The 26,961-nt window shown below is 41.3% G+C and overlaps 1 protein-coding gene across 1 annotated transcript; it reads right to left on the bottom strand.

The window, feature by feature from the left end:
* Positions 1-446: 446 nt before the first annotated feature.
* On the bottom strand, positions 447-26,682 carry LOC121859596 (ubiquitin-conjugating enzyme E2 R2-like). Its single transcript, XM_042356534.1, has 6 exons — positions 26,653-26,682; positions 26,125-26,202; positions 12,600-12,776; positions 6,156-6,298; positions 4,909-5,099; positions 447-2,910 (listed from the first exon to the last, which is right to left on the bottom strand). Exons 1-6 carry the CDS (start codon positions 26,680-26,682, stop codon positions 2,870-2,872), a joined length of 660 nt encoding a protein of 219 aa, XP_042212468.1. The 3' UTR covers positions 447-2,869.
* Positions 26,683-26,961: the final 279 nt, after the last annotated feature.

Genomic DNA, 26,961 nt, shown 5'->3' with positions numbered 1-26,961 from the left:
CTGAAGTGAGCAGTGTAACTTTGAAAATATCTGGGAAAGCCAAGGCACCCAAGAAAACTGTCTCTCGGGATATGAAGCTTGACATTGTGAAGTGGCACGAGACTCCCCAAAGTCTGTGTGGGAGTCAGAGTGATGGCTGCACTCGGTACTCCACCTTCAAGAGTCCCATTAGCCTCGAAGGGGACATTGTAATAACGACCATGCTTGTTCTTAATGATGTGGCGAGTGTTGTAGGTATATTTTTAGTTTTGGATTTTTTTTTTTTTTTTTTTTAATGTGGGTGTCTGACTGACTGGGAACATATCCCATTGAGCCCCATGTTATAATGATATGGATTTTTCAGCAACCTAACCCCATTTTGGTTAACCAACATTGTTTATCATATTTTTCTTTCCGTATTAATGTGCTAGGTTGACAAATGTAACAGGATAAGGAAAACGCACAGACTTGTAACAATATCTTTATTACACTAAACGAAGCCTGCAATTCTTACAATTAACCATACAAAAGTGCAGCAGTCTGTATCCAGCTCCATACACCATTTTGTTGAGGGACAATGATTCAGCAACTCAAGACGTCGAAACTGGCTTTCTTATTAGTTCCTTAATGCTGTTTATGACAATGACAAATACAGCATTGCTTGTAACTGAAATATATGCTCTACAAACAAAATACCTGAAATGTTGCTGAAATGCTTGGTACATATTCTTGCATGATGAGGTCGCTTGCAAGTGCCATTAAGAATACCTCCTGTCATAAGACTATACAAAAATACCATTAAATACAGCTTCTGCTACAAAATATTAATAGAAAAAACATCCATATCTCAAATTGGGTACTCATGCTATCTTAGAATAGGCTCTTGATTTTTTTGTTTTGTTTTACTTCTAGTGAAGCCATACTACAACAGTACAACTGAGAATAAAGAAACATAAATGAGCAAATATCAGCCTATATTAGGAAGAGGTGTTACATGGAGAAGAGGTGGCATTTACTTCTCACAATTTTCTTCCATATTATCTTGAGCTGTAGAAATATCATAGATAACTCTGGCACTTAAAGACTGCATAAAGGAAATCTAACCTTTTCAATTATGGTAACATACTCCTATCATAGTCCACAGAAAAGGTGATTATAAATATGACAATGAGTTATGTACAATGAATCCTTCTTCTTTATATTCATCCCCGTTCATCTGCTCTCTCTCCATGTGTCCAGACTACATGAATCCTTGAGGCCGTTAAATTTCACCTTGCTATTTCAGACAATTGAATCAAACTTGAGTTATCAAATCTGAATTCAAATCAATTTTAGTAAGGGAAACTCAGACTGGCATTTACAAGAAAATTTACACATACCAGAGAAAACAGCGCAATATCCGAAGACAATGAAAATCAAGGTTAAGAGATAAACATCTTTCATGTTAATATTTTAACTTCTTTTTACTAATTGTACATGATGGAAAATAATATCCCTCAGTTTGGATGGAATTATTACTTGTGAGAAGAAATAAAGTACAAAGCTTTCACACAACTGTATTATTGTCAAAAATTTTGGTTAACAAGAACTTTAGAGAGATATGGACAACTTTTTTAATCACATTATTCATGTTAATCTAAATTATCTCAAGAAGGTTAACTATTTCTTGTGTTGAGTCCTCAATCTTCTCACAAATTCAAAATTTAGACTAAATGATGGCTGATAAAATATTGTTCACCCGAGAGCATCGCCTCACAGAACAAGCTCCAAGCAAATTTGTATTTGGAAAAAAACTGTAAACATTATACCAGTAAATAGTGAAGTTTGTTGCTTACACACAGCTGCCTACGGCAACACTGCAGTATACACTTTGCTTGTTATCCAGGCACAAGGTCTTTAAGGCTGAGTTGCCAATGATATCTCAAGTTCAAATCAACCTTAAAGGAAGTGTTGATCACCATATTTGCCACCAACAAAATTATAAACACGAAATTTTTTTTCTGTAATAATTGGCTTAAATGTTTTTGTCAGGTGTAATACACTCCGTTAAACCAATCTAGTTAACAAAAATAGCTTAGGCTTATTTGAAGTATGTGGTACACCACCAATGAGACCAATTAAAGTTACTGATAAGTCATATGCATCCACAATAAGATCTAATGATTAAAATTTTGCTCTGCATATTCTGTCCCCATACTGTACTGCCACTAAACAAGACAAAATGAGCATTTTTTTTCCTATAATAACTCACAGCACTTGTCATCTTTAATAAATTATTAATATAGTCTAAAAAAAAAATTAGAGAAATTGTGTGATCTTTCTATAACACAAATGAACTCATCATACATGTCACACACTCGCTCTGACAACAGCAGGAATTCTTGTTACCATAGAAAGTGATGATGACCTTGAAGATTAGTCAGTATACACACATCGCCTGAAATGTGGGTGGTTGAGAGTTATCATATGCACATATGAACGTGGTCACAGATCAACGTATTTGTGGATTTACGTCATCAAAGTCACGTGGTCACAGATCAATGTAGTAGTAAATTAATGGTCACAGAATTACATCCTTGCATTGGAGTCACATACTAATGTGATGCAAGGATTCATAAGATGCATGGGGCCAATGTGATAGTGATAACAATGGGTGATGTGTGAAGGGGAACTGGGTGGCGCTACCTCGGACTTCACTTCAATATTTGCCCGAATTCTTAAATTACTGCTTAAGAGTTGGCAAGTTCTGGAGAATCCATATTTCATAGATGATCGTTCATTGCATTGTGAACAAGTACTATGTCTGGCTGATTTTTCTATTACTCTAGGGACGTTTAAGCATTCGGGCCAGCAACTAGACCACCCTCCAATGTGCTCTAACACGAGCCTATCACGATTCACCATTTCCGCTGTCATCACCATCATCAATATCTGAGAAAGAAAAAAAATAGTTTTATGGTGGCTAGAAAAATCTTAAAGTAACACTTAATAACTCATCAGTGCTGAAATAAGAATGGTATATAAACTTAGAATAGCACTGGAAATAGTACATTATACACCTATAATAGTGTTCAATCAAGGGCTGTGTGTGATGGTGAAAAAAGGCCTGAATTAGACACAATTATAATTGCAAAATGGACAAAAATATTGAACAGTTTCCTGAAGATATACTTAGAATCCAGTAGGACTAGATTAATCTCTTAAGTGACAGATGTTTCATTTATTGATGTAAAATTGAGTCATAGTTTACTAACCCCTAAAGTGTGGCTTATCTTTTTATTTTACCAGATGGGTTTATTTGTCTGTGTGATAAATCTCGGCACTTTGAGGGTTAATCAAGATCACAGATTAAGTCGATAATTAATTAAATCGAGGCCAACTCAAAACATAAAAAGGCTTTATTTAAATAGAATTGTTGTTCCTTTCCCACTAGCTTTTTGATGAAAATGTAAAAAAAAATAAAAAATACTTATTTTTTATAGTAAAAACCACTGATTTACTAAACCGATTAAATCAATGCCAATCTTGTTCCATACTTAACCAAACCTTCACCATAAATAGCTACAAGATTCATATTTAACCCTTCAACTGCTATCATTTTTGGATGATATATCGAAATCATGCCATCATATTACAGTATTAAGATGATTGGCATACTAAGAATATAAAGTCGATGATTGGTAGACACTATAGATTGAGACAAAAGGCTGGTGGAGCCTCGGATCAACTTGCTAACATTTTGGAATTATTTATGCCTCATCACTTTCCTCCTGTCCTCAGTGGCCCCTCACCCACACCTATGACGCCACAGCCTGGCTCAGAACCTATGTGAGAGCTTACCACCCTTTTTGCACACCAAAATCCACCGTTGCACCACCACAACCACCTTTTGCATCCCAACAACAACCAGGGCTCGGCAGTTGCCAGTTACTCTCTGCCTCACTTCACACTCATAACTCACCACCCAGGGTGAGTACAAAGTTGTTACAGTACAAGTATATGGTTTTTATGACTTCTAAATTTTATATCTTCAATTTCATATAAAAAAAAAATATTTTCTTAACTTCCATAATACAGTATTATGTTTTTTTTTTTTTTAGGGGGTCCCCGGATTCCGTTACTGAAGACGTTTGTAAGTCGGAACACATGCCATATGTATACCATACTTCCAAAACAATGTTTAAAATCCCACTATATCACAGCCATAGTCCTTGTATACATCTAAAATCACTTAATTTAAGACAAAAGAATTAATATAATGACAAAATACAGTAAATGGAATTAAAAAATTAAGTCATCAGGTAAATAAAATACTGCAAATTTTAAGTTTAACCTCATTCATATCGGTGGACATTCTTAGGTCGGGGATCCCCTGTACTGTACAGTATATGGGATACCCTCATTTTCCCAAATGCTGCAGTTATTACCAGTAGGTTAAATTTGAAACTGAGGACCAGAGCACACAATCATTTTCTCCCTCATCCAACTAACTCAAAATCAATATGGGAACTCGACTATGATTTCAGTAAAGGTGAATGAATGAAGAAACCAAACCCTACTATGCCAACATGGAGCCAATGCAGTAGAGATGCCTTAGAACTACAATACTTTAAGTATCTGCAAAACCATGTGAAGCATTTAGGAAAAATGGGATAATGGTTCAATTTTATTCCAAGTACTGTACTCCTGTCCAGGGAAAATTCACCTACCCCAGCAAAGCCTTCATTCCAAAAAGTAGTGGACAACTAAAAAATTCATTATGTTCAAGAGATGCTCCACACTGGTACATTTTGCTGAACCCTACTAAAAACATGAAAGGGAAGTACATTTACACAAAAAAATGGTGAAAATCAAGATGCCTCTATGCATTCAGAGTGGAGGCATAAAAGCATAATACATTAGATTTGAACAACTTATTTCTAAACTTACCATTGTCTGAGAGTTCCTCATCATCATCTTCATCATCATCATCAATATCATAATCATCATCATAGAAATCATACATATCTACAGGTTCAGTATCAGGCTTAACCTTGGTCTTGATACAATAATCCTCTTGCGTAAGCGGTACTACCACACCATCACGTTCAGCTTCACTACGAGATGACATCACTTGTTTCCTGTAATAGTATGATAAAAAATAAACCTACTCACTACATGTAAAATACTGTACAGTATACACTAAGAAAATTTCTTTATTACCACCAGCACATAAGGTGAATTACTGTATATACCCCTGTATTTGTAATGTTACTATAACTGTGTAAAGGAATGCAATATTTAAATTGCAGGAAACAATAGAAAAAGAATTGAATATAAGTATGTCTGACTGATCATTATAGAAGAAAACTAAAAATTATGAAAAGATGATCTTCTATGACTGATGTAAAAAAAAAATGTACTACAATGTTTTAAAAAATTGGCACATGCATTAATCAATAATGTTGGGCCAGAGAATGTCCCTCTTCGATGTCTGAAGGGCAACACAATAATTATGTCCCCCTTTTCTGTACAGTACATTTAAGTGCACTCATAGAGTACATGCTTCTCAAGAATAACATACCATTTTTGATATAATGAAGAGAAACAATTTATATTACCATATACTGTATGTGTTTTCATTCACTGATTAGAATTTACTACTTTTTTTTCCACATGGTTTAAAGTGGGCAAACATTTTCAAAATAAAAATAAAGATTCATAACTTTATTTACTTGCATGTGTCTGTCTATCCCATTTCTTCAATTCTAAATACTGATCAAAGTTCCTGAATATAAAGACTCCATGACAGTAAAAATGAGCAAATAAGTTATAACAGATGGGACAGTAAGGATATACTGTAGATATAAAACGGTGAGGAGAAATTGTCATGCCATTTGTATTGGGTATAAGAAGAGAAGTGCCTGCTAAAGCAGTGAAATGTCGTTACCTGTACAAAAGGGAAATCAATGAGACTATTATGAATGCCAGGGAGATACCAAGGTGGTGGCAATGTTTCTCTATCCAGCATATAACCATACCCATATACTGTACTGTATATAAACTTACACTGTCGAGAGTAGGTAAAAGATCTGTATAAGTACAGGATTATGGTGAACTGATGGCACCTGGAGAATTTTCCTAAAAAAAAAAAAACTTATATTAAAAAAAAATGATAAAATTAGTTGGGGGCTTACCTGATTATATTTTCATATTCTTTATCCTTGCCCTTTGAATCCCTCCAGCGACGGTACATAACGGAAGCATCCACGTTGGCAGGAGAATATGTATTAGGTTCATTCAGCAGAGAAATTACAGATAGCAGCACCGTGCGCACATTCTGCAAACAAGGACAGTTTGAATAATAGGTATTTCAAGAGTACAAAAAATTATAAAGAATACACAGTACATGTATAACTAAGAACATAATACAGGTATTTAATTTCATAATTGTTAAAACAAATAGTTTCACCAAGCTTTACTTCGTTTTTCTAAATACGTATATAAATAATTCCCATTATCAACGAAAATTTGAAAAATATGTTGGTCTATGTACTGTACAGTATTTACCACTAGCATATACAGTACAGTAAATTTCTTTAATGCTTTCTTTGCAATTTCTTGATTAATCACCATAAAGGTGCATACAGGATACTGTAAATACAAACTGGGACAGTACAATTTACCAAAGCAACTATATACCTACAGTATATAGGAGTATTATCTGGGAATGTTAAGTAATTTTAGGCTAGTCTTACAGTATCATGATTAATGAAAATCTATATCAAACAAATATCCTAATCTACATCCCACCCAAGAAAAATACCTATAGGTATAAAATATTGAAGTACCGGGTACTGTACTGTACAAGTATAAAATCCCAGTTTATGACTGAAGAAAAGAAGTGAGTAGCCTCCAGTATGACACAAGGTAAAGCCAGTCTTTGTCAGAGAACTGTGACACACTACAGTACTTTATCAGTATGGACAAGATTATTGCTGCTACCAACTCCATCCCCCAGGTGAATCACTGCTTTGATCTTGGAGTCATCCCAGAATCAGTAAGGCTTCAGGATACTTACTTAGTATCTTTCAGAAGCCTCACTTATTTTAAACTAACTTGAACATAAAAATAAAAAAAATAAAAAAATTATATACTGTATAATATATATATATATATATATATATATATATATATATATATATATATATATATATATATATATATATATATATATATATATATATATATATATATATATATATATATATATACAGTATGCAAGTAAATCACTAGGTAGGAAAACACAGGTCCACAATGGTCAGGTATTAGGTAATGACCCTACTAATCTGACCATTGTGACCTGGTCTCACCCTCAAGGTGTATATATACAGATTTGTATAGTCTGATCACCCCTGAAGATGTTATATATATATATATATATATATATATATATATATATATATATATATATATATATATATATATATATATATATATATATATATATATATATATATATATATATATATATCTTGATAAAATCACACGGGAAGATGGAAACAACGGAGTACCTTAGCTTTCGTCCCCTTTTTCATTCCATTAGTCATAAAATGAACTACTGTATTAAACTTCAATCCTTCATTTATGACCTAGGGATTATCAATGAATGACTTGCAAGATTGTAAACCAGCTAGAAATAGTATGGGGGTGTCTGTGTGTCAAAAGAACCTACTGATAACATTCAAATAGGAAACACTTCCATGGCTTTATAAGTCCTTAGGGATAAACACCATAGGCTTCCTATTGCTGCACAGTCATAATACAGTAGAAGTAGTTTAAAAAATTACTGTACGGCATGATTACATACCCTCACTCTAAGATGGAAAGGAAATTCTTATCTATTAACACTCTCACTAGCCGATGATGCAGGTTGTCATTAAGAGCCAATACAGTTCCCACACCCTCCTCTGCTGACTTTTATCAGGTACAGCCACAACCCTCACCAACACATGTTTCATGAGGAACTTCTTGTTGATCCCGCAGTTTTATTAAACAAAAAATTCCAAACCCAATTTTGGATGATGCAGTTTGCATCATAAAGCCAGTAAGCAGGTGAGATTTGGATGATGAAAGCAGATCTGGACAAAACAACTTGTGTCATTTGCCAGTGAAAGGATGAAATTTGTCCAGCTGTTGACAATGCAAAAGGATTAACACACCAAGAAGGGCGTGATACCTCCCAAGTTAAAACTATAGGACATGTGGACCAAGCCTTATTTCTATACAATACTGTGTTATTAAGTTTTGCTAGTTCAGAGTGACCCATGAGGATGAGCACCTCAACTGTTTGTGGTTTTCCATTCTTCAGCCACTGCAACTGTCTCTACTCCAAAAGTCACTCTTTCCATAATAACAACCCGAACTTAAAATTATATGGTGAAGAGAATTCTAGGGAAGGAAAGGCTGGGGAATTGAGTAAAAGGTTAAACCATGATTTTTGAAGGTATAAAAAAAATATAATAAAATTATACTGTAAAAGAAAAAGCAAGGGATGGGAGTAACAACAGTAGATAAAAAGATTCTGAGGGAAGAATAGTAATGGAAACAGTTGAGATAGTTAAGAAGGTGAAGGTAAAGTAGGATTTAATAATACCTGATGACAAATCACCACCACTTTTAGAGCCATTTTCCACAATAAGATTTCACGGTGAGGGATAGAAAAGGGAGTTGGTTACTAGAGGGAGGGGCTAAAGGCACCACCAAGCAAACTAAAATGGGGAAAGCTTTGGGAATGGATGGTATTGAGGTAGATGTTGGAATATGATGAAGAAGAAATAATTAGCCTCCTTCAAAGATTTTGTAAAATGGCATGAAAAACAAACAGAGAAAAACACCCAATGCAACAGGTGAAGGCTATAATAATACTGTATGTACAATGGGAAAGGGAGTAAGGAAGAGGATAAAACCTACAGAATCCAAATACAGTAGTAGTAGTTTCTCCTGAGCGATCCTGAGAAAATACAGGACATACAGTAATTGGGAAGGTTGTAATAAAAAAGATGAGGAAAACAACAATATAAACGAGTACGTATCTGGATGAAGTATGAGGCAGTAGAGATTACCAAGCCCAAATATACAATACTTCGTGTAAATGCTTGACAAAAATTACACTGGAAAAAAAAGTAAAGTTATCGGGTTTGGAGAAGGTAAATGATTGGGTGGATCACGAGACACTGTGGGAGGAGGTGATGATTTATGGAGTAAGAGGAAAGCTGCCTCATGTAGTGAAGGCAGTCTACACGAGTTGTCAGGCATATGTGTGTGTGTGTGTATAAAGGGAAGACTAAATGAGAACATTGAAGTGAAAGTAGGAGTGAGGCAGGGATGCGTGATATCCCCATGATTATTTAATATATTTATGGATGGAGAAGTGAGGGAAATGAAGGTAAGGGTGACTGGAGATGGAAAGTTGGGTGTGGCAAATGGTATACGTCTTTATGTGGATAAGTACAGTGCTTTCTGTATAGTGTGTGTGTGTGAAGGAAGGAAGGAAGGAAAATGAAGAAAACTGCTACTGTACGAGGAGTAAGATGATGGTTCTTGAGAGTAAAGAATTTTACTGGATTTTGCAAAATAACACAAAACAGAAAAATCTTTACAATTAAAATATAAACTTCTGATGAAGAATAATATACTGCAGGGGGGCAAGGAATTCAAGTATCTAGGAGCAAAGTTGAGAAAAACTGGTATGGCATTAGGAAGGGCATCCTGCCATAAAACTTTGCTTCAACATGCCTGATGGCAACCGGATCACTAAAGCTGTGCCCATCCCCTGGTGTCTGCTGCATTTTCTGGGCTGGCCGTGGTGAGCAAGGGGAGGATCCCGTTCTGGCTTTACCCAACAGCCGCCATCAGATAATCGCGGCTAACCTACACAAGCGTGGAAAATTGCAGTAAAATGCTGATGATGATGATAGAGTGTGAAATTTGGAGGAAAACAATCAATGAGAAGAGGGTGAACAGAGAACTAGGAATAATCATCATGGGAAGGAATGTAAACTTGAAGTAAAGAAGGAACTAAAGAAAGAGTACAGTACAGTGTATAATAATTCCTACTTTAACTCACGGACATAAAACATGGACTTGGAATGGAGTAACACCCTCTAATATTCAAACTACCTTAAGGCTGAATCTGGATTTACCAAAACAAGAAATAATGAACTGTATGAGGCATATAGAATGGCAAAGAGCAGAGGGTGTAAACTGTGGAATGTTGGAATGGGTGAAGACATTCTGGATAAGATGGAGGGGAAGAGAAATTGGATGTACAGTTTTGTGTAGGGGCAGTGTAACAGGTTCACTGAGTAGGGAAGACCACCTTTACCATGGGCAAGAAGGTCGAAACAATACATTAAGGGAGGAACGGGGGATGGGATAAAGAGGGTAAGCATAGAGCTTCCTGAGCAGGAGTGAGGTGTTGTAGATAAGACTGAGGAAAAGTTCACAAATCCAAGAAAATAATGTATGGCCAGGACTGATGGCTGCCAAGGTGTGAATTACTGCAAGTTTCATCATAAAAATGTGTGGTCCAGTAAAAACCTGAAGAATCTGATGTCAGAATAACACAACATGAACTACTTCTCTAGATCTCACCAATACAGTCATCCCTCGGTTAACGAAATTTCGGTTAAAGAATTACCATCCATAAGATTCTTCATTTCAGTTAACGAGCAATCCCTCGATTAACGAATTCCTTACAAGCACCCCTCAACATGTTTTCGCTTGCTCACTAGCTGTCATATTAGTCCGCCAATACAATATTCGGTTCTAGGGCTTAAATTCCTTATCATTTTGGTAAATATCAAGAAGGTTGTACTATTCAACCATTTTAAAAATTTTATATTAATTTTTTAGTCATTCTAACAATTACTGAGCATAATTGAAGTACAGGAAACTAGTTTTAAGCGCGCCAAACAGCCACTCAACACACCAAGCTTGGCGTCAGTTTGTTTACCGGTTTAAAGGAAGGAACATCTTGTTTGAGACTTCAACATAAATGCTTTTTTTCTGTGTTTCCAGTCAAATTATTGGTCATTTTGAAATATATTTTACATATTGATAATATATAGTGCAGTGCGGTGTTGATTTAAAGAAAATAATCTTGAATTCCACCAAGTGAACTAAAATTTTATGGGTGAAATGGCGGCATGGGGTGACTTCTCTTCCACCCCAATGCCTTCTCTTCTCCCTTCTCCACCACCCCCATTCTAATTCCCATCATCATCATCATCATCAACCAGGAGCCTTCTACATGCACACCTCAAAGTAAGTGTACTTTACTGCATTTATTTTTCGTTTGTATGTAATTTTCGGTGAGCTGGAACCAATTACCCAAAAACCCATTGAAACAATGGTTTCGGTTCATGAATTTTTCGGTTAACGAGCAACCTTCTGGAACGAATTGTGCTCGTTAACCAAGGGACCACTGTACACCATACTGTATATCTTTAAAACCTCAAGCTGGCCTCTAGCCTGACAGGGAAACCTGATAAAAATGATGGACTGGTCTACAGCCATGTTGAGTTACCCAAGACACTTGACTATGACACTTGGTAAGATGGCTCCCTATGATTACCCATGTATGTTCCTCGCAAACTTATGTATGTGAAGAAAATTTTGAGAATTATAAAAAAAAAAAAAATTATTATGTGACTGAATAAATGAATTAGAAGAACACGTCTTTCCACGGAAAAGTTGGGCATCGGAGTGTAGTTTTTTTCTGTAAACCAAATTTTGAAAGTCAATGTGGTGTGACCTGCACAGCAGAAAAATTAAATGAGCTGTGCATCATTAAGAGTCATTCCTCTCCAATCTTATTGAGCTATTGGTAACCTTTTTTATCTTAGGAGAGTGAATGATCAGATTACCACCATGGTCTTGGGGTTTACTCGGAAAACCATAAAAACTAGGCACTCATCCTCAAGGGTCACTCTGAATAGGCATCAGGTTATCAACTCAGAGGAATGGACGATTTCATTAGAACAAGGATGGTACAGTATTAATACTAAACAAAGATAGACTGTACTGTACTACAGGTACAGTATATTAATTTCTGTAGCAGTACCAGACACTACAATACATCTTATCTTTCCAGAGTTTCGAAGTTCCAAATTTTTACATTATAATGGAAGCTTCACACAAGCAACATTACCGCTTCATTTACTGTACAAATTTTTCCTTTTATAACTAATACACCATACTCATACATACTACTGTATGTGTGTGTGTGTGTATATATATATATATATATATATATATATATATATATATATATATATATATATATATATATATATAATTTTATATAGCAAAGCACAGTAAACTGCTACACAGTACAGCACATATGGCAGCCTTTCTTATTCCTTTGTCTCTGATCAGTTGATGTTTTTTTCAAACTCAAGTGAAGAAATTTTGCAAGCTATTTGGAGCACAATCACTATACTAATGTGATGAATTTCTAACATACTCAGCCACTGAAATCCTGATTGCAAAAGCAAATCAAATAGGTACATAATCAACTAAGCCAGGCATAATGTCGTATAGTGGAAGAGAAAACCTACAAAAATATATATTTTTACCTGTGTAGGATTCCAGCGCTCACAAGGAAGTTCCCCACTCTGAGGATCATCAACTGGAGGATGAAGGATGGAAATACACAAGTCACCATTCTCATACACATTCGGATGCCAGACTTTGGTCAGGAATCGGACGGAAGGTGGTGAGTAGGGGTAGTCAGGCGGAAATTTCACATGTGCCTGCAAAATAAATAAATAAAATATTAGATACAGTACAGTACCATATACGAAAACTTAACAATGAGAATGTTTTAACTACAAATACCAAGTAAAAAAATTAATATAGTATGTGGGGTTGTTTCGATAACCCTCGCAGGGTGCATAGTATGCTGTCTACTGGTATATACACTGAATAAAACATTTGAAAATATCAATGAAAAATGGGATACAAATACAAGGGCAACACACACCCAGGCTCTTTCCATCCACAAGAGACAACAAACTTCACCTCTCCAGAATAATGGAGCCGACTTTTTATTTTTACCATCACAAAACTAATGCTAGACCTGTAACTGGACTGAATTGTTTTCGATGTTCACTCGTTTGTATTGCCTTAAACTTATCAAGCGTCTGTAAAATGGTAGGAATCGGTTGGTCAGCATTGCACTGTGAGGTGATATAACAAGCTTTGGTACATGGCACGCTGACTGTACTGAAACTTGAACTAGTTTCCCTGTTAGGTCTTAGAAAAAACTAGTTTATCATCTGAATTATGTGAACAAATATAGTTTATACTGGTAACTGTTGACAAAGCCAGTTAACTAATAAACCAGATTAGTGATAATTAAACTAAAAGGCAGTCTACAGTAAGTGGTGTCGATGATGCTGTGTAAACAAAACCAGTTTACCTGATAAATGATGCAGAGGAAGTTACTGTAATTTGCTGATGACTGACTGAGCTAGTTTGTTGATGAAAGGTGTAAACAAAGTCAGTTTACCCGATGACATGTAAACAAATCCATGACCAAAACTAATTTCCCAACAATAAAAATAGACAGTTAATGTAAACAATATATTTTCCCAACAGCTGATGCAGACAAAAATGTTTTCCCCGACCGCTGATGTAGACCAAAGGAGTGTGTGTGGTAGATACAAACAAACCAGCTTGTCAAAAAAAAAACTAACCAGTTTCATTTGTTGAAGAGACGCAGAAGAGACTAATAGTGATATCATTAATTATTATAAACAAACCCAATTACTTCAGTTGACAGAGAGGAGGCCGGGGTTATAAATCTGATCGATACATTGGCAAAAATTATAATTTCTTCGGCCCGTAAGTTTGGTTCACTCGTTGACGGATACCATCTGGTGTTTTCGATGTACAAACACAACACCATTTAATATTTCTTCCCGTATGATTATTAGATAATTATTGTCTTGTGAGGGGTCGGACCATAGCAAAGACAGCCACACACAGTCACACATCACACACACAGTCACACACACTCACGCCTCACCACCTCATGCACAGTGTGTCGTGACATCGCCTCGGTTTCAACATCGCTACTACACCATCAACAACAGCTGACTGCCTCAACCTACACGAGACAACGTGACGTAATGCCATTTTTACCATGAACTGCACTTACCCAATGTCTGGGGAAGGGAGGGGGGGGGGAGGAGGTGATTAGTAAGCCAGGGTCACTTCAGATCGTACTGCTTGTTAACAACCTGGTGGTTTGGCAACTGAGCAATTAACTATAAGAACCTCGGTCAGGCACATTTTGTCTACACTACACCGTCAACGTCACCTGATGGGTCGACAGCTTCTCCAAACCGCCTGACTCTTCCCTCAATTTCTTATAGGTTTACCATCGTGAATATAGTATGCATTATTACTATATGAATAATATGTATTCATCCCTAAATACTTAGCTAAGCTTAGTGTTTAATTTATCGTGCTTACAAGTAATAAAGCTGCACATTATACATTAAGCGTTATTAATGTACTGTACTTATTTTGGAGTCTTGGGAAGGGCGAGGGTTACTACCGTACACCCCCCCCCCCCAAACTTCACTACTACCCTGTATCTCCAATAGATTGTACCTATTCCCCCTACAGTACAACTTTATCTCCACTCGTGTTACCTATCATTAATACTCTCGTCAATTAAACCGCTTTGTTTCTGTCATAAACCGTGATAAACTGGCCAAATAGTGAGCATTACGGCGAACATCCTCATAATTGGTACAGTATTTATAGGCCAGCCAACAGTAAAGTGGGTGAAGCGGTGGTGGGGTGGTCGGTAACACAACAGCAGCTGATATAATGAACCAACCTGTAAAAAAAATATATTATAGTACAGAGAAAGTGAGGGAAGCGATCACGCGTAGTTTCAAATCGTTGCGTGGCGTGAAGAGACGTCACGAATCACTGTGCAGAAGAAGTATGTAACTTATAAAAGAGAAAAGCTAAATGATAGCGTCCAGGAACTAATACAACATTGATATACATGACTTGCTTTCGACTGTATGAGAGGCACCACTTTACATTCTCTCGAAATTAACTAAAAAGAAACTAAATCCAATAAAAATGTACTTTAAAATTGTACAAGATATCTATAAGTAAGAAGGAGAAAAAGGTTTAATTTCGGATTAAGGTACAGTCATTAGCTCTTGCAGACCAGGATGTGTACAGTACCACCACACCTTCTACGTCAGGTCACCGCTTAGTATATAGTCTTTGCTACCCTTGTTGGTTCACACACACACACTCTGGTTCTCCCTCCTCGCCTCCTCCTCCCATGGTGTGGTCATACTGTTAGTTCACACACTCTAGTTCTCCCCCCCCATGGTGTGGTCTGAGCTACCACTAACCTCACACACAGTATGTCACTTACCACCAACAATCACTCCGCCTACAGGATACAACAACTTTCACCGGCCGTACTGCAGCCTGTCACTGCCACTTAAAAATATCCCCAACCAGTATACTCACGCCTCTATTACTGTATTCACCAGCTTACAGCAGTGTTCCCTCTTCTAATAATGGAATAATTGAGATACTCCTTGAGAATTCGGCAGCATCTGTAATCGTTGCTTCATGGGAGACTTTCACTCGACTTGTAGTGGCGTTTAGTCACTGTCAAATGTCTACCTTGTTCATTAATACCAGGTGTATGTGTGTGTGTGTGGGTTTCGAGTGCCTTGTTGTTCACCTTCTCCACTACCCACTATTTATACACACACACCACCACTACGGGGAAACTCACTCACTCAAACACACTCCACTACAGCACCCCCATTACCTCACTCACCTCCACAGTCACGCGAGTGTATGAAAGTAAACACTCCATGGACCCCCCTCCCTCTTCCTCCTCTCCCCTCAATGCTCTTTATATTCCAAGACTGTCTTATATCTGTTACCACTTACATTAAACTAACTAATACTTGATACAGCCGTGTGAGTGTGTGTGAGTGTGTGTGTGGGGGGGTGTGTGGGGGGTGGGGTGTGTGGGGGGTGTGGGGGGTGTGTGTGGGGTGTGTGTGTGGGGTGTGTGTGGGGGGATGTGGGGGGGTGTGTGGGTGTGTGTCAGATACGCTTCTCTCACAAAAACCGCCTAGCGTCCCTCATCATACAGTTAACTCTGTCACTTTCTCCCCGCAGGTATAAAGCGCGCGCCCACACACACACACATAATACTCACTCACCTATTTTAATTTTGTACACCGACATAGTTTGTGGGTAACAGAACAGTTACTGTAGTTCCACCGCCACCAAGGTCCCAGTATCAGCTGATGCATGACGTTATCATAAGCGTCATCACCTTCACTCACTCTCTCTCCTCCATAACAATGACGTCATCAACACCACCCCCCACCAACGCTCGACTTAACACGACTCAGAGGTGATGTTAAGGTGTACTACACAATACACACCCTCTAACTTACGGCTTTGTTGGCTAATCCTCGGTCCAACACCCTATACTGTTTACCATTACTTGCCTGTATACCCGCACTGTCTAGGTACACTGTAAATTGTATACCTGCGTTGTTTACATGTTTGCTTAACTGTATACCTGCACCGTCTATATGCATGTTGAACCAATTGTAAACTAGTATGAAGATTTTACTGAATATCTATCTATCTATGGTGTTTTAATATATAATTCAAAAGATTTTATTTGTTTTCTCAACTCGGGGGAAATAATCTTCAGCGAGAGCTATGCAATGAGCAGTGAGGGGGAGATGGAGTCGAGAGACAGTACAGTATTACTCGTCCCCCCCCCCTTCAGAGGACTTTACTAATAACCACTCTGGACGCTGGAAAATGACATAGTTAATAAGTTATAGGTAGTAAAAGTGTTGCTTGCGTGGTGGCCTGTGGGTTGGTTCACTTCCTAGCAGCGTGGACTAGTGACTTCCTGGTCGGTGGTGTAGGGCCGTTATTCACACACCTGTTCTCACGTAACAGGAGTTGTCTGAACACAACCAAACGTGAGTCTTGCCTAACTGTATCACCCGAAATGTGAGTCACAGAGGCAGTAGGAGTTACAGTCACACCTACTTTTTCACAGTAAATACAGAAGAATTACAGTATGTTCTTCGGATACAAACAGGGACATCAAACCTAAGGTAACTGTAGCACGTTTCATAAATGTGTCTATAACCTAACTGAGAGATAAACTTAACGCCACACACACTGTACCTCCACCAAAACAACTTAACCTAGCCTAGTGTCCAGACGGGTGACTTGGTGTACAGTAATGAGATAGTTATGACCATAAAACGTGTAGTGACTTAAGTAACAAGTACAACCAGAGATAGACATAAACACAGTCGACCTAGTTTCCCAGAGAAGTGAGTTGGCATCATTACACAGACACGTCCATAAAGTTTGATGTGATGACAACCGTTCCGCTGTTGTAACACACTGGTGAGAGATAGGCGAGTGAGCTGTCTTTCAGGGAGGTAACTTGGTAACATATACGATCGAGTGTGATGACTGTACAACCTTGTGACCTTAACGTACATATATATAAAACCAGGTCATATTAACATTACTCAGTCACAGTGATCTATTTTTTTCCAGCATCCCATAACCTAACTCATAAAATCAGCTGACTGACTTGCAATCTTGTGACCTAAATTTCCCCAAAATCAAGTCACTGTGAACTAATTTTTTTTTTTCAAAGGTATTATCCCGTGTTGTCTGGGTGACCATACCGTGAAGGGTGTGTAGCAAGACGCAAGCCTGTAGAACTATGTATCATTACACGCTAAGACACATCCAATCTAATGAAGGTAGTGAGTGGACATTACCTTACAACACTAAACAACAACAAAAAAAACATCAAAGAGATTACTAATTACCTAACGATCATTACAGCACCGAGGTTACAACATAATGCCTTGGGAGCTAAAAATACAGCCAGACTCACCCGGTACATGACTCACGACTGTAACTTAAGGAACACGTAATCAACAAAAGCATCATCAACAGACAGTTCCTATGAAAACGTGTATCTTAAATCCTCCAAACTCATAGGAATACACAAACAAAATATCAAAACACACTACAGTACATTACGATAAACTACCAAGACATTACATCATTAATTCATGGGGCGATACAATTACAATCGTCGACAGGATCAATGCCACAGTTTTTAAGTCGTGTTCCAAGATCTCCTCCAGACACGTGGCAGGGGAGAACTTGTTCGGGGGGGTTTGAGGAAAAGGCGAGGTGGAGGGGGGGTGATGTAGGGGTGACAGAGGAGACGAAGTGGGTAGGGGTGTTGTTGGAGAAGGTGAGGCGGGTGGAGGAGACGAGGAGAAGTGGGTGGCAACGATGATGGAGGAGGAGGAGTCGTGGGTGGAGGGGGGGTGATGGTGGGAGGAGGTGGTGTGAAAAGGTGGGGGAGGGTGTTAGTGGTGGTAATGGTGGTCTAGCAGGAACCAGTAAAGCCTACACGGTATGTCATCCACCAGTCACCACCTCCCAGTTAACCACGGCTCACCCACCTCACCAACACCTTACTTTTCCCCCTCCTCTACTGGCCATATTCTCAAAACCCTCCGTCTCAACAAGTCATATACTGTATATACCGTACAGGGGATGAGTGTAGAGAGTTCAGAGAAGGACTAAGACAGAGAGAGATAAAGAGAGGGCAGAAAGACAAGAGACAAGTTGACACAGCCCAGAGTCACTCACCGTGTACACTACAACAACCAGAGAAAGTTGGGGATTAGTATAAAGGTATAATGTCGTCGTCTCCTGCTTAAGTAATGAGACTGCAGGTGACCTAATTCAGTGTGCCTTGGAACACAACACGTGAGGTCCCTCATAACACCATCTGTGAGGGAGTTACTACACCACGTGTTTATCACCTCAGCACTCGTGACCTCCACTGTAAACATTAATCTGTATGTTCACTATGTTCCTTTACCTTCCTCTAATGAAAGCTTTTGTTACCCCCACCTCCTCCCATGTTAATGTATGTAATAAGTAATTACTGTCCACTGTATATTTTCAGTTTCCGGGCTGCTGAACTTTTCAATAAACCGTAAATTATTATTATTATTAATGAACTAGGTGGTAAAGCTCAAATACCTGTCCCCAATTAACCACAACACTATTTTAGGCTAAACAACACATCTTATTAACAATCATTACGTATAAAACACAATCCTAATGAACAAAACTACAACACAAAATCACTAACTTACCACAACAATAAGACACACACACCTTGCACCGTATCTTTCAGCGAGGTTTAAAGCCGTAACAATGTGTACAGTCCCGGTGTGTGTGTGTGTATACCCCTGACTCAAATGTTACAAGCGACGGATGAGGAAAGTGTGGAAGCTGATGTGGTGACTAAGACTCTCTCTCTCTCTCTCTCTCTCTCTCTCTCTCTCTCTCTCTCTCTCTCTCCCAATATTTTCTTTTATCTCAGGGGTCTCTATACTGCCCTGGCCTCTACACCTCCACCTGACCTCTACACCTCTACCTGACCCACCTGGCCTCTATACCATCTGACCTCCACCTGACCTCTACACCTCCACCTGGCCTCTACCTGACCCACCTGGCCTCCACACTTCCACCTGACCTCCACACCTCCACACTTCCACCTGACCTCTACCTTGATATTAAGGACGAGGAAGTTCAGGATTACCGGATGTGTAATGTGATGACCCGGGGAAAAGTAGGAGGAAGGGGGATAGGGGAGGAAGGTTGGGAAGATGGGGGAGGAAGGTAGAGGACAGGGGAGGAAGATAGGGGAATGGGGAGGTGAGGGGACGGGGAGGTGGTGGGATGGGGGGTAGGGGGATGGGGAGGAAGGTAGGAAGATGGGATGAATGTCAGGTGATCAGATGAAATCAGGTGAGAGAGAGAGAGGATGGCCCACACGAGGGAGAGGAGGGCAGGGGGCGTTACACCAGGTAGTAAGTACATAACCTACTGGCCCACTTCTCTCCTCCGTTCCCCTCCCCCCCTCAGGCACTTTCCTTCCTCCTATACTCACTGCCACTTTCCCATATATAATAATACCTCTCACTTTCCACATGTCACTTCCCGTCTCCCACACCATCACATTCTACTTTCCAATTTCCTTTTAAAACAAAAATGAAAGAACAAAAAGAAAGAATTTAGCAAAAAAAACGGGCGAGGTGTGACAAGTTGGGAGGAGGGGGTGGGTCTAGGCAATTAGTACACACACAAATGTCCACACCATGAAGGCCTCCTTAATTTCAACTGTCCTTTCACACACACACGCACACGCACACGCACACGCACACTGGAACGCCATCATCTCGACCATGTACAAAAAAAAAAAAAATAAAAAAAATAAATAAAAATCAACCAATCAGAATGTAGATAGACAAGTCGTTAACTAAGTCTCCTAAACAAGCCGTACGACATTAGGTACTGCCACGATTAGGCGACTCTGGTAGCCTTAAACCAAGATGGCTGACTGATACACCCAATACTGCTAACGAAAACAAAGAGATTTAAATGCGGTTCAAAATTTGTAATGTGGTATTTTCAGGTAACTCTAAAATTTTCCAGAGCTTCCGGTATGTCCAGGTTCCAGTACGCTCAGGTTCCAGTACGTCCAACTTCCAGCACGTTCAGAAAGCAGCCAATCATACACCGTCTTCAGAACCTCATAAAACACAAGATAACACCCGGGTTTATCTTCTGAAATCCCTCTAACTTAAACCAATAACAATAAAAACTAAACCTACTAACGTCAGCACTGAAAGAATCCAAGATGGCCGCCATATTGGGTAACACAGCCACAACAAAACTCTAAGTTGTTGTTGTTTTTTTTTGTTTTTCCCGAAGAGCATCAGATGACTCGTGCGCAGTGTGAGGTTCCTTATGTGATCGGCGGAGTTTCTGGGAATATTATGCACGTACACACACACATACACACACACTTATACAGCCACCACAACACAAACACCACTATCACTACCATCACAACAATTACTACTACCACCACCACCACCACCACCACAATCACTGACACTACCACCACAACAATTACTACCACCACCACCACCACAATTACTACTACTACCACCACCACCACAATTACTACTACTACCACCATCACCACAATTACTACTACCACCATCACCACAATTACTACTACCACCACCACTACAACAATTACTACTACTACCACCATCAACACAATTACTACCACCACCACCACCCCTCCCTTGGGACTGTCGTTTCACCACCATCCCATTATAGTACGTAATCAGCGCAGTTAGTGGACATTGTCTTATCGGGTACTACAGCCATGGATTTCCTTTCTTAAGCCCCGCCCCGCCCCGCCCCGTGCCGTGCCGTGCCACCCCGCCCCGCCCCACTACACCACATTACCACACCATCACAACACCACCACACTACTGCAGTACATTATCACCACCACTACAACACCACCTAATTACACCGCCACACTACTACAACACCACCACTTACCACACACTACACCACCACAACACCACTCACCACCATCACATAATTACAACACCACAAACACTCAACAACACGCCCCGGCAAATTTACACAAGAGAGGAGAAAGGTGAGATGTTTGATATAGTGTTACCTGCTGTTTGTGTGGAGGAGAGGAGCCACACACACACACACACACACAGACGAGCTACCTGGTGATTACACACTGGTCAGAGATGGCGATGAAGGAGGGAGATAAAGGAGAAGGGAGATAAAGGAGAAGCGAAGAGGAGGACGGCAACAGGAGGGGAAAAATGAGAAGAGGGGGAGAGGAAGAAAAGAGCAGACAGAAGAGACGGAGAGAGAGGGTGAGAAGAGGGAGAAGAGGAAGAGGAAAAATATAGGAGTAAATAGAGGAGAGGGAGAAAAAAAGAGGGGACAAGGAGCGAATAACAAAAGAAGAAGAAGAAGAGGAGGCGGCAGAAGAAGAAGAAGAAGGAGGAGGAGGAGGAGGGAGGTAATGGAGGTAGTTCCAAGCAGAGCGGAGGGCGGGCGGAGTGATACAGCTACCGCCATTATCATTATTATTATTACGTCACGTCCGCTACACACCACTTTCCCTCTCCCTTCTTACATCAGTCACCCCCCTCCCTCTTCTCCACAGACAGACAGACAGACAGACACACCTTAATCTACACCAGGACCTACGAGTGTGATACCTTGATCCACGCGCCATACCTACTACACACTGCAGACAAGTATTTTTGATTGATGGTGGTGAGTACTGATTGGTGGTGGTGGTTGTGGTTGGTGGTGGTTGGTGGTGGTTGTTAGTGGTGACTGGTGGTGATAATTGGTGGTGGTGGTGTTAGTGTTATACGCCCCCCTTCTTTCCCCTCCCACAGGACACCAGGTAAACACAACCTTCATCCCTCCTCCTAATGCCTCGCCTGATGTCTCGCTTGATGCCTCGCCTGATGTCTCGCTTGATGCCTCGCCTGGATGTCTGCCTGATGCATCTCGCTTGATGCCTCGCCTGATGTCTCGCTTGATGCCTCGCCTGATGTCTCGCTTGATGCCTCGCCTGATGCCTCCCTCGCGTTAGGTGTTTCCACCGTTAACCCAAAACAAAACAAATTACCGTGACACTAAAGAACAGTGTGGCCAGGTGTGTACGTGGCTAGGTGTGTACGTGGCCAGGTGTGTGCGTGGCGAGGTGTGTGCGTGGCGAGGTGTAATAATAATAATAAACGGTTTATTAATAGAGTTGCAGCCGGTGGCTGAAAATATACAAACTTACATGTGATTTAGACATAATGATATGCGTTGAATACATTTACAGGGCTGTACAGTACATAAATCAGGAGTTGTTTATTATTTTAACAATAGATGGGATGGTGCTGTTCTTATATCTATCGGTGCGGGCTCTTATGGGCTGAATTTTGTTGTAGTGGCGGACTGTGCGAGGTGGGCGGGGACTGCAGGTGGCAGGAGGTGGTGATGACGAGGATGGTGCAGTAGTCCACTGCCAAACGTGGCCAGGTGTATACGTGGCCAGGTGTGTACGTGGCCAGGTGAGTGTACGTGGCCAGGTGAGTGTACGTGGCCAGGTGAATGTATGTGACCAGGTATGTGTCCGTGGTCATTCAGGTGATGATAGGGCTACCATTGACAGGCTCACCATACACACACACACATCACCACCATAACACCACTCTACCATAACACCACCAACACCACAAACACCACAACACCATCGCCACTCCACCAATTCCCTCTTGCTCTCCGCACCATTAACAACCTACCTCACTCCGTCATAGAGGCGAAGGCCCTAACACCCACCATACGTAAGCATCATCATCAGTCAGTCATCAAGTAAACAAGACAATTGATTTTGTTTTTAATTTATTTCGTTTTTCTTTATTTCCTGATCAATCTTGGTTTCCCCTTTAAACCTAACCTAACTTATCCTATCCTATCCTAACCTATCCCAACTCAATCTATCCTAACCCATCCTAACCTAACCATCCTAACCCAACCCATCCTAACTCCAACCTAATTCCCAACCTTCCCAAACTCCATCCATCCTAACCTAACCTAACCTAATCCATCCCAACCTAACCTCCTTGTTTTTAAACGTCACAACTCATTCTCCCCTCCCTCCTCACTACCTCTTCATCCTTTCTCTCTCCCTCACTTCTTTCTTCCCTCCCTTCTTTCTCCCTCACCCTTCTCTCTCCTCCTTTCCCCCTCATTTTTCCTCCCTCCCTTCCTAGACATTTTAAGTCCCATCGGTGTTTCAGAGGTCACAGTTAACACATCATGCATACAGCTGGTGCGGGAGAGGTGAAGAAAAACAGGAAGGAAGGAAGGAGGAAGGAGGAGGGAGGGAGGGGAGGAGGAGGAGGGAGGGAGGAGGGAGGGAGGGAGGAGGAGGAAAGGAGGGAGGAGGAAAGGAGGAGGAGGAAGGAAGGAAGGAAGGAAGGAAGGAAGAAGGAAGGAAGGAGAGGGAGGGAGGGAGGGGAGGGAGGGAGGGAGGGAGGAAGGGAGGAAGGAGGAAGGAGGGAGGATGGAAGGAAGGAAAGGAGGGAGGAAGGAAGGAAGGAAAAGAGGAAAGAAGGAAGGAAAAGGAAGGAGGGAGGAGGAGGAGGAGGAGGAAGGAAGGAAAGGAGGGAGGATGGAAGGAAGGAAGAAGAGGAAAAAGAAGGAAGGAAGAAGAGGAGGGAGGAGGGAGGAGGGAGGGAGGGAGGAAAGGAAAGGAGGGAGGATGGAAGGAAGGAAAGGAGGAGGATGAAGGAAGGAAGAAGAGGAAAGGAAAGGAAGGAAGGAGGGAGGAGGGAGGAGGGAGGGAGGATGAAGGAAGGAAAGGAGGGAGGATGGAAGGGAGAGGAAGAAGGAAGGAAAGGAAGAAAGGAAGGAGGGAGGGAGGAGGGAGGAGATAGGTTGATAGGGAAGGAAGGAAGAAAGAAAGGAAGAAGGTAGGTAGATAAGGAAGGAAGGAAGATAGGTAAGCAAGGCTGAATGAATGAATGAAGGAAGATAGGTAAGCAAGAATGAATGAATGAATGAATGAATGAATGAAGGATGGAAGGAAGAAGGTAAGTAGATAGGTAAGCAAGGCTGAATGAATGAATGAAGGAAGATAGGTAAGCAAGAATGAATGAATGAATGAATGAATGAAGGAAGGAAGGAAGGAAGGAAGGAAGGAAGGAAGGAAGGAAGGAAGGAAGGCTGCCAACCCTCTCAACACCTGCCTTGACGTGATCAAAACTGACGTGCTGTTCCTCTCTGGGCGCCCCTCTACACGTCAGGCTAATGACAGGTGAGGGAAGGTAAGGTACAATGTAGAAGGAGGAAGAGGAGGTCAAGGAGGAGGTCAAGGAGGAAGAGGAGGAGGGGAGGCCAAGGATACGAGTCAAGGAGGAAGAGGAGGGGAGGCCAAGGATACGAGTCAAGAAGGAGGGGAAAGGTATGGTGTCTCCTGGGTACTGTGTCTCCTAGGTATGGTGTCTCCTGGATTAGTGAGACATCTTATGATCTTTTACATACAACATAAGTGTGTGTGTATGTGTGTGTGTGTGTGTGTGCCTCCACTGTATTGTTTGTCTCACTCTGCTCCCCCTCCCCCGTCCCTCCCCCCCGCCCACACCGCCCGCGGATCATGACACCACCCACGACAAAAAGATAATCAGGCATTATCTCCCTCCCCTCCCTAGTTAATCATCCCCCTCCCCCCCCTCAGGCATTGAAGTGAGGGGGAGGCGAGATGAGGTGTGGGGAGGGGGTAGAGCACTTTCAGTGAGTTAGAACACAGTGAGAATGATGACCACGTGTGGAGGAAGGCGGCAGAACACCAGCCAATAAACACTGCGGTAACATGGGGTAAAGACGCCTGGCTGGTTGTATACTCTCTCTCTCTCTCTCTCTCTCTCTCTCTCTCTCTCTCTCAGAATAGTGTTTGACCTTGTAATCTCCGGCAAGTCAACGTCACTGAAAGGAGGAGGAAGAAGAATAAGAATAAGGAGGAGGAGGAGGAGGGAGGAGGACGAGGAGGAGCCCCCATCTCCACCCCTCCCTCACCCCCATCTTCTACCCCTCCCTCTCCTCACCTCCATCTTCACCCTTCCCTCTCCCTCACCCCCATCCTCTACCTCTCCTCCCCCTCACCCCCCATCTTCTACCCCCCTCCCTCTCCCTTACCCCCATCCTCCCTCTCCCTCACCCCCATCTTCTACCCCCTCCCTCTCCCTCCCCCCATCTTCTACCCCTCCCTCTCCCCATCCTCTACCCCCTCCTCTCCCCTCACCCCCATCTCTACCCCTCCCTCTCCCCTCACCCCCCATCCTCTACCCCTCCTCCCTCACCCCCCCATCTTCTACCCCTCCCCTCTCCCTCTCCCCTCTCCCCCTCACCCCCATCTTCTACCCCTCCTCTCCCTCCCCCATCTTCTACCCCTCCCTCCCTCTTCCTCACCCCCCATCCTCTACCCCTCCCTCCCCCAGTAACAACACCCCACCCCTCCAGACACCACTATCCCCTCCGCTATTTCCTGTAGTTAAACGCTTCTTTTTACATCATCAACAGACAAGAGAAAAAATGGAGGAAAAAACTCACATGGTTGGAGGCGGTGTGGCTGTCCCCCTGAGGTAGAGTGTGGTAGAGGAGTGTGTGTGTGTGTGTTAGTGTGGTCCCCTCAGGTAAAGGGTATTAGTGTGGCCCCAATGGTAGAGTGTGGCTATGGAGTGCGTTAACCTACCCCCTTGAAGTAGAGTGCACTAGTGGAGTGTATTAGAGTATGTTACACCCGTTGCCTGCGGTCAAGAGTGCGTCAGTAAAATGTCGGGTGATGTTTTTTCTTCGTTCATTATTACATAACTATAGGGAGGGACAGAGGACGACTCCCTTACCTCATCGTGTAAACAGTTTCATTTTTTTCTGTTAATTATCTTTTACCTGTTGTGAAAAAAACTATAAACTGTATGATATTACCTGGGGAGGGGGGTGGAGGGGGGAGGTGGAGAGGGGGGAGTGGAGAGAGATGAGGAGAGAATGAGGGGGAGAAGAAGGGAGGGGAAAGAAAGTGAACTGACTTGACGGCTACACCTGTACTACAGAGCAGCCTTCACCACCCCGCCCACTCACCCTGGTCTGAGAGGAACACCCATCCACCATCACTACATTCCACCACCTACATCACAATCCCCCTCCCTCAATCACCACCAGCCACGCCCTCCTCCAGCAACTTCCTCCTGGGTAACAAATTATCTTTAGAATTAAACGCGGTGGCGCTAAGAGGGCAGCGATAAGCAGGAGCAAGAGAGAGAGAGAGAGAGAGAGAGAGAGAGAGATTTACCTAACCCCTTCACTACGGGGACGCTACTTAGTATTATTTACTTAACCAACTCTTGACGATTTTATTGAACACAGAGAGACCTGATTCCCCACCTCACA

The sequence above is a fragment of the Homarus americanus genome, unplaced genomic scaffold (genome assembly GCF_018991925.1).
Source record: "Homarus americanus isolate GMGI-L3 unplaced genomic scaffold, GMGI_Hamer_2.0 scaffold7626, whole genome shotgun sequence".
NCBI lineage: Eukaryota > Metazoa > Arthropoda > Malacostraca > Decapoda > Nephropidae > Homarus > Homarus americanus.
This window is presented reverse-complemented; position numbering and strand designations above follow the sequence as displayed.

What these genes read in the sequence shown, in the direction of transcription:
- LOC121859596 (XM_042356534.1), bottom strand. Translation starts at nt 26,682, where the DNA reads ATGGTGGATGGGTGTTCCTCTCAGACCAGG. An exon ending in GCCACACCGCCTCCAACCAT is followed by an intron (nt 12,777 to 26,124) that starts GTGAGTTTTTTC and finishes TTTATTTTGCAG; the next exon opens with GCACATGTGAAATTTCCGCC. An exon ending in AGCGCTGGAATCCTACACAG is followed by an intron (nt 6,299 to 12,599) that starts GTAAAAATATAT and finishes CCTTGTTTGCAG; the next exon opens with AATGTGCGCACGGTGCTGCT.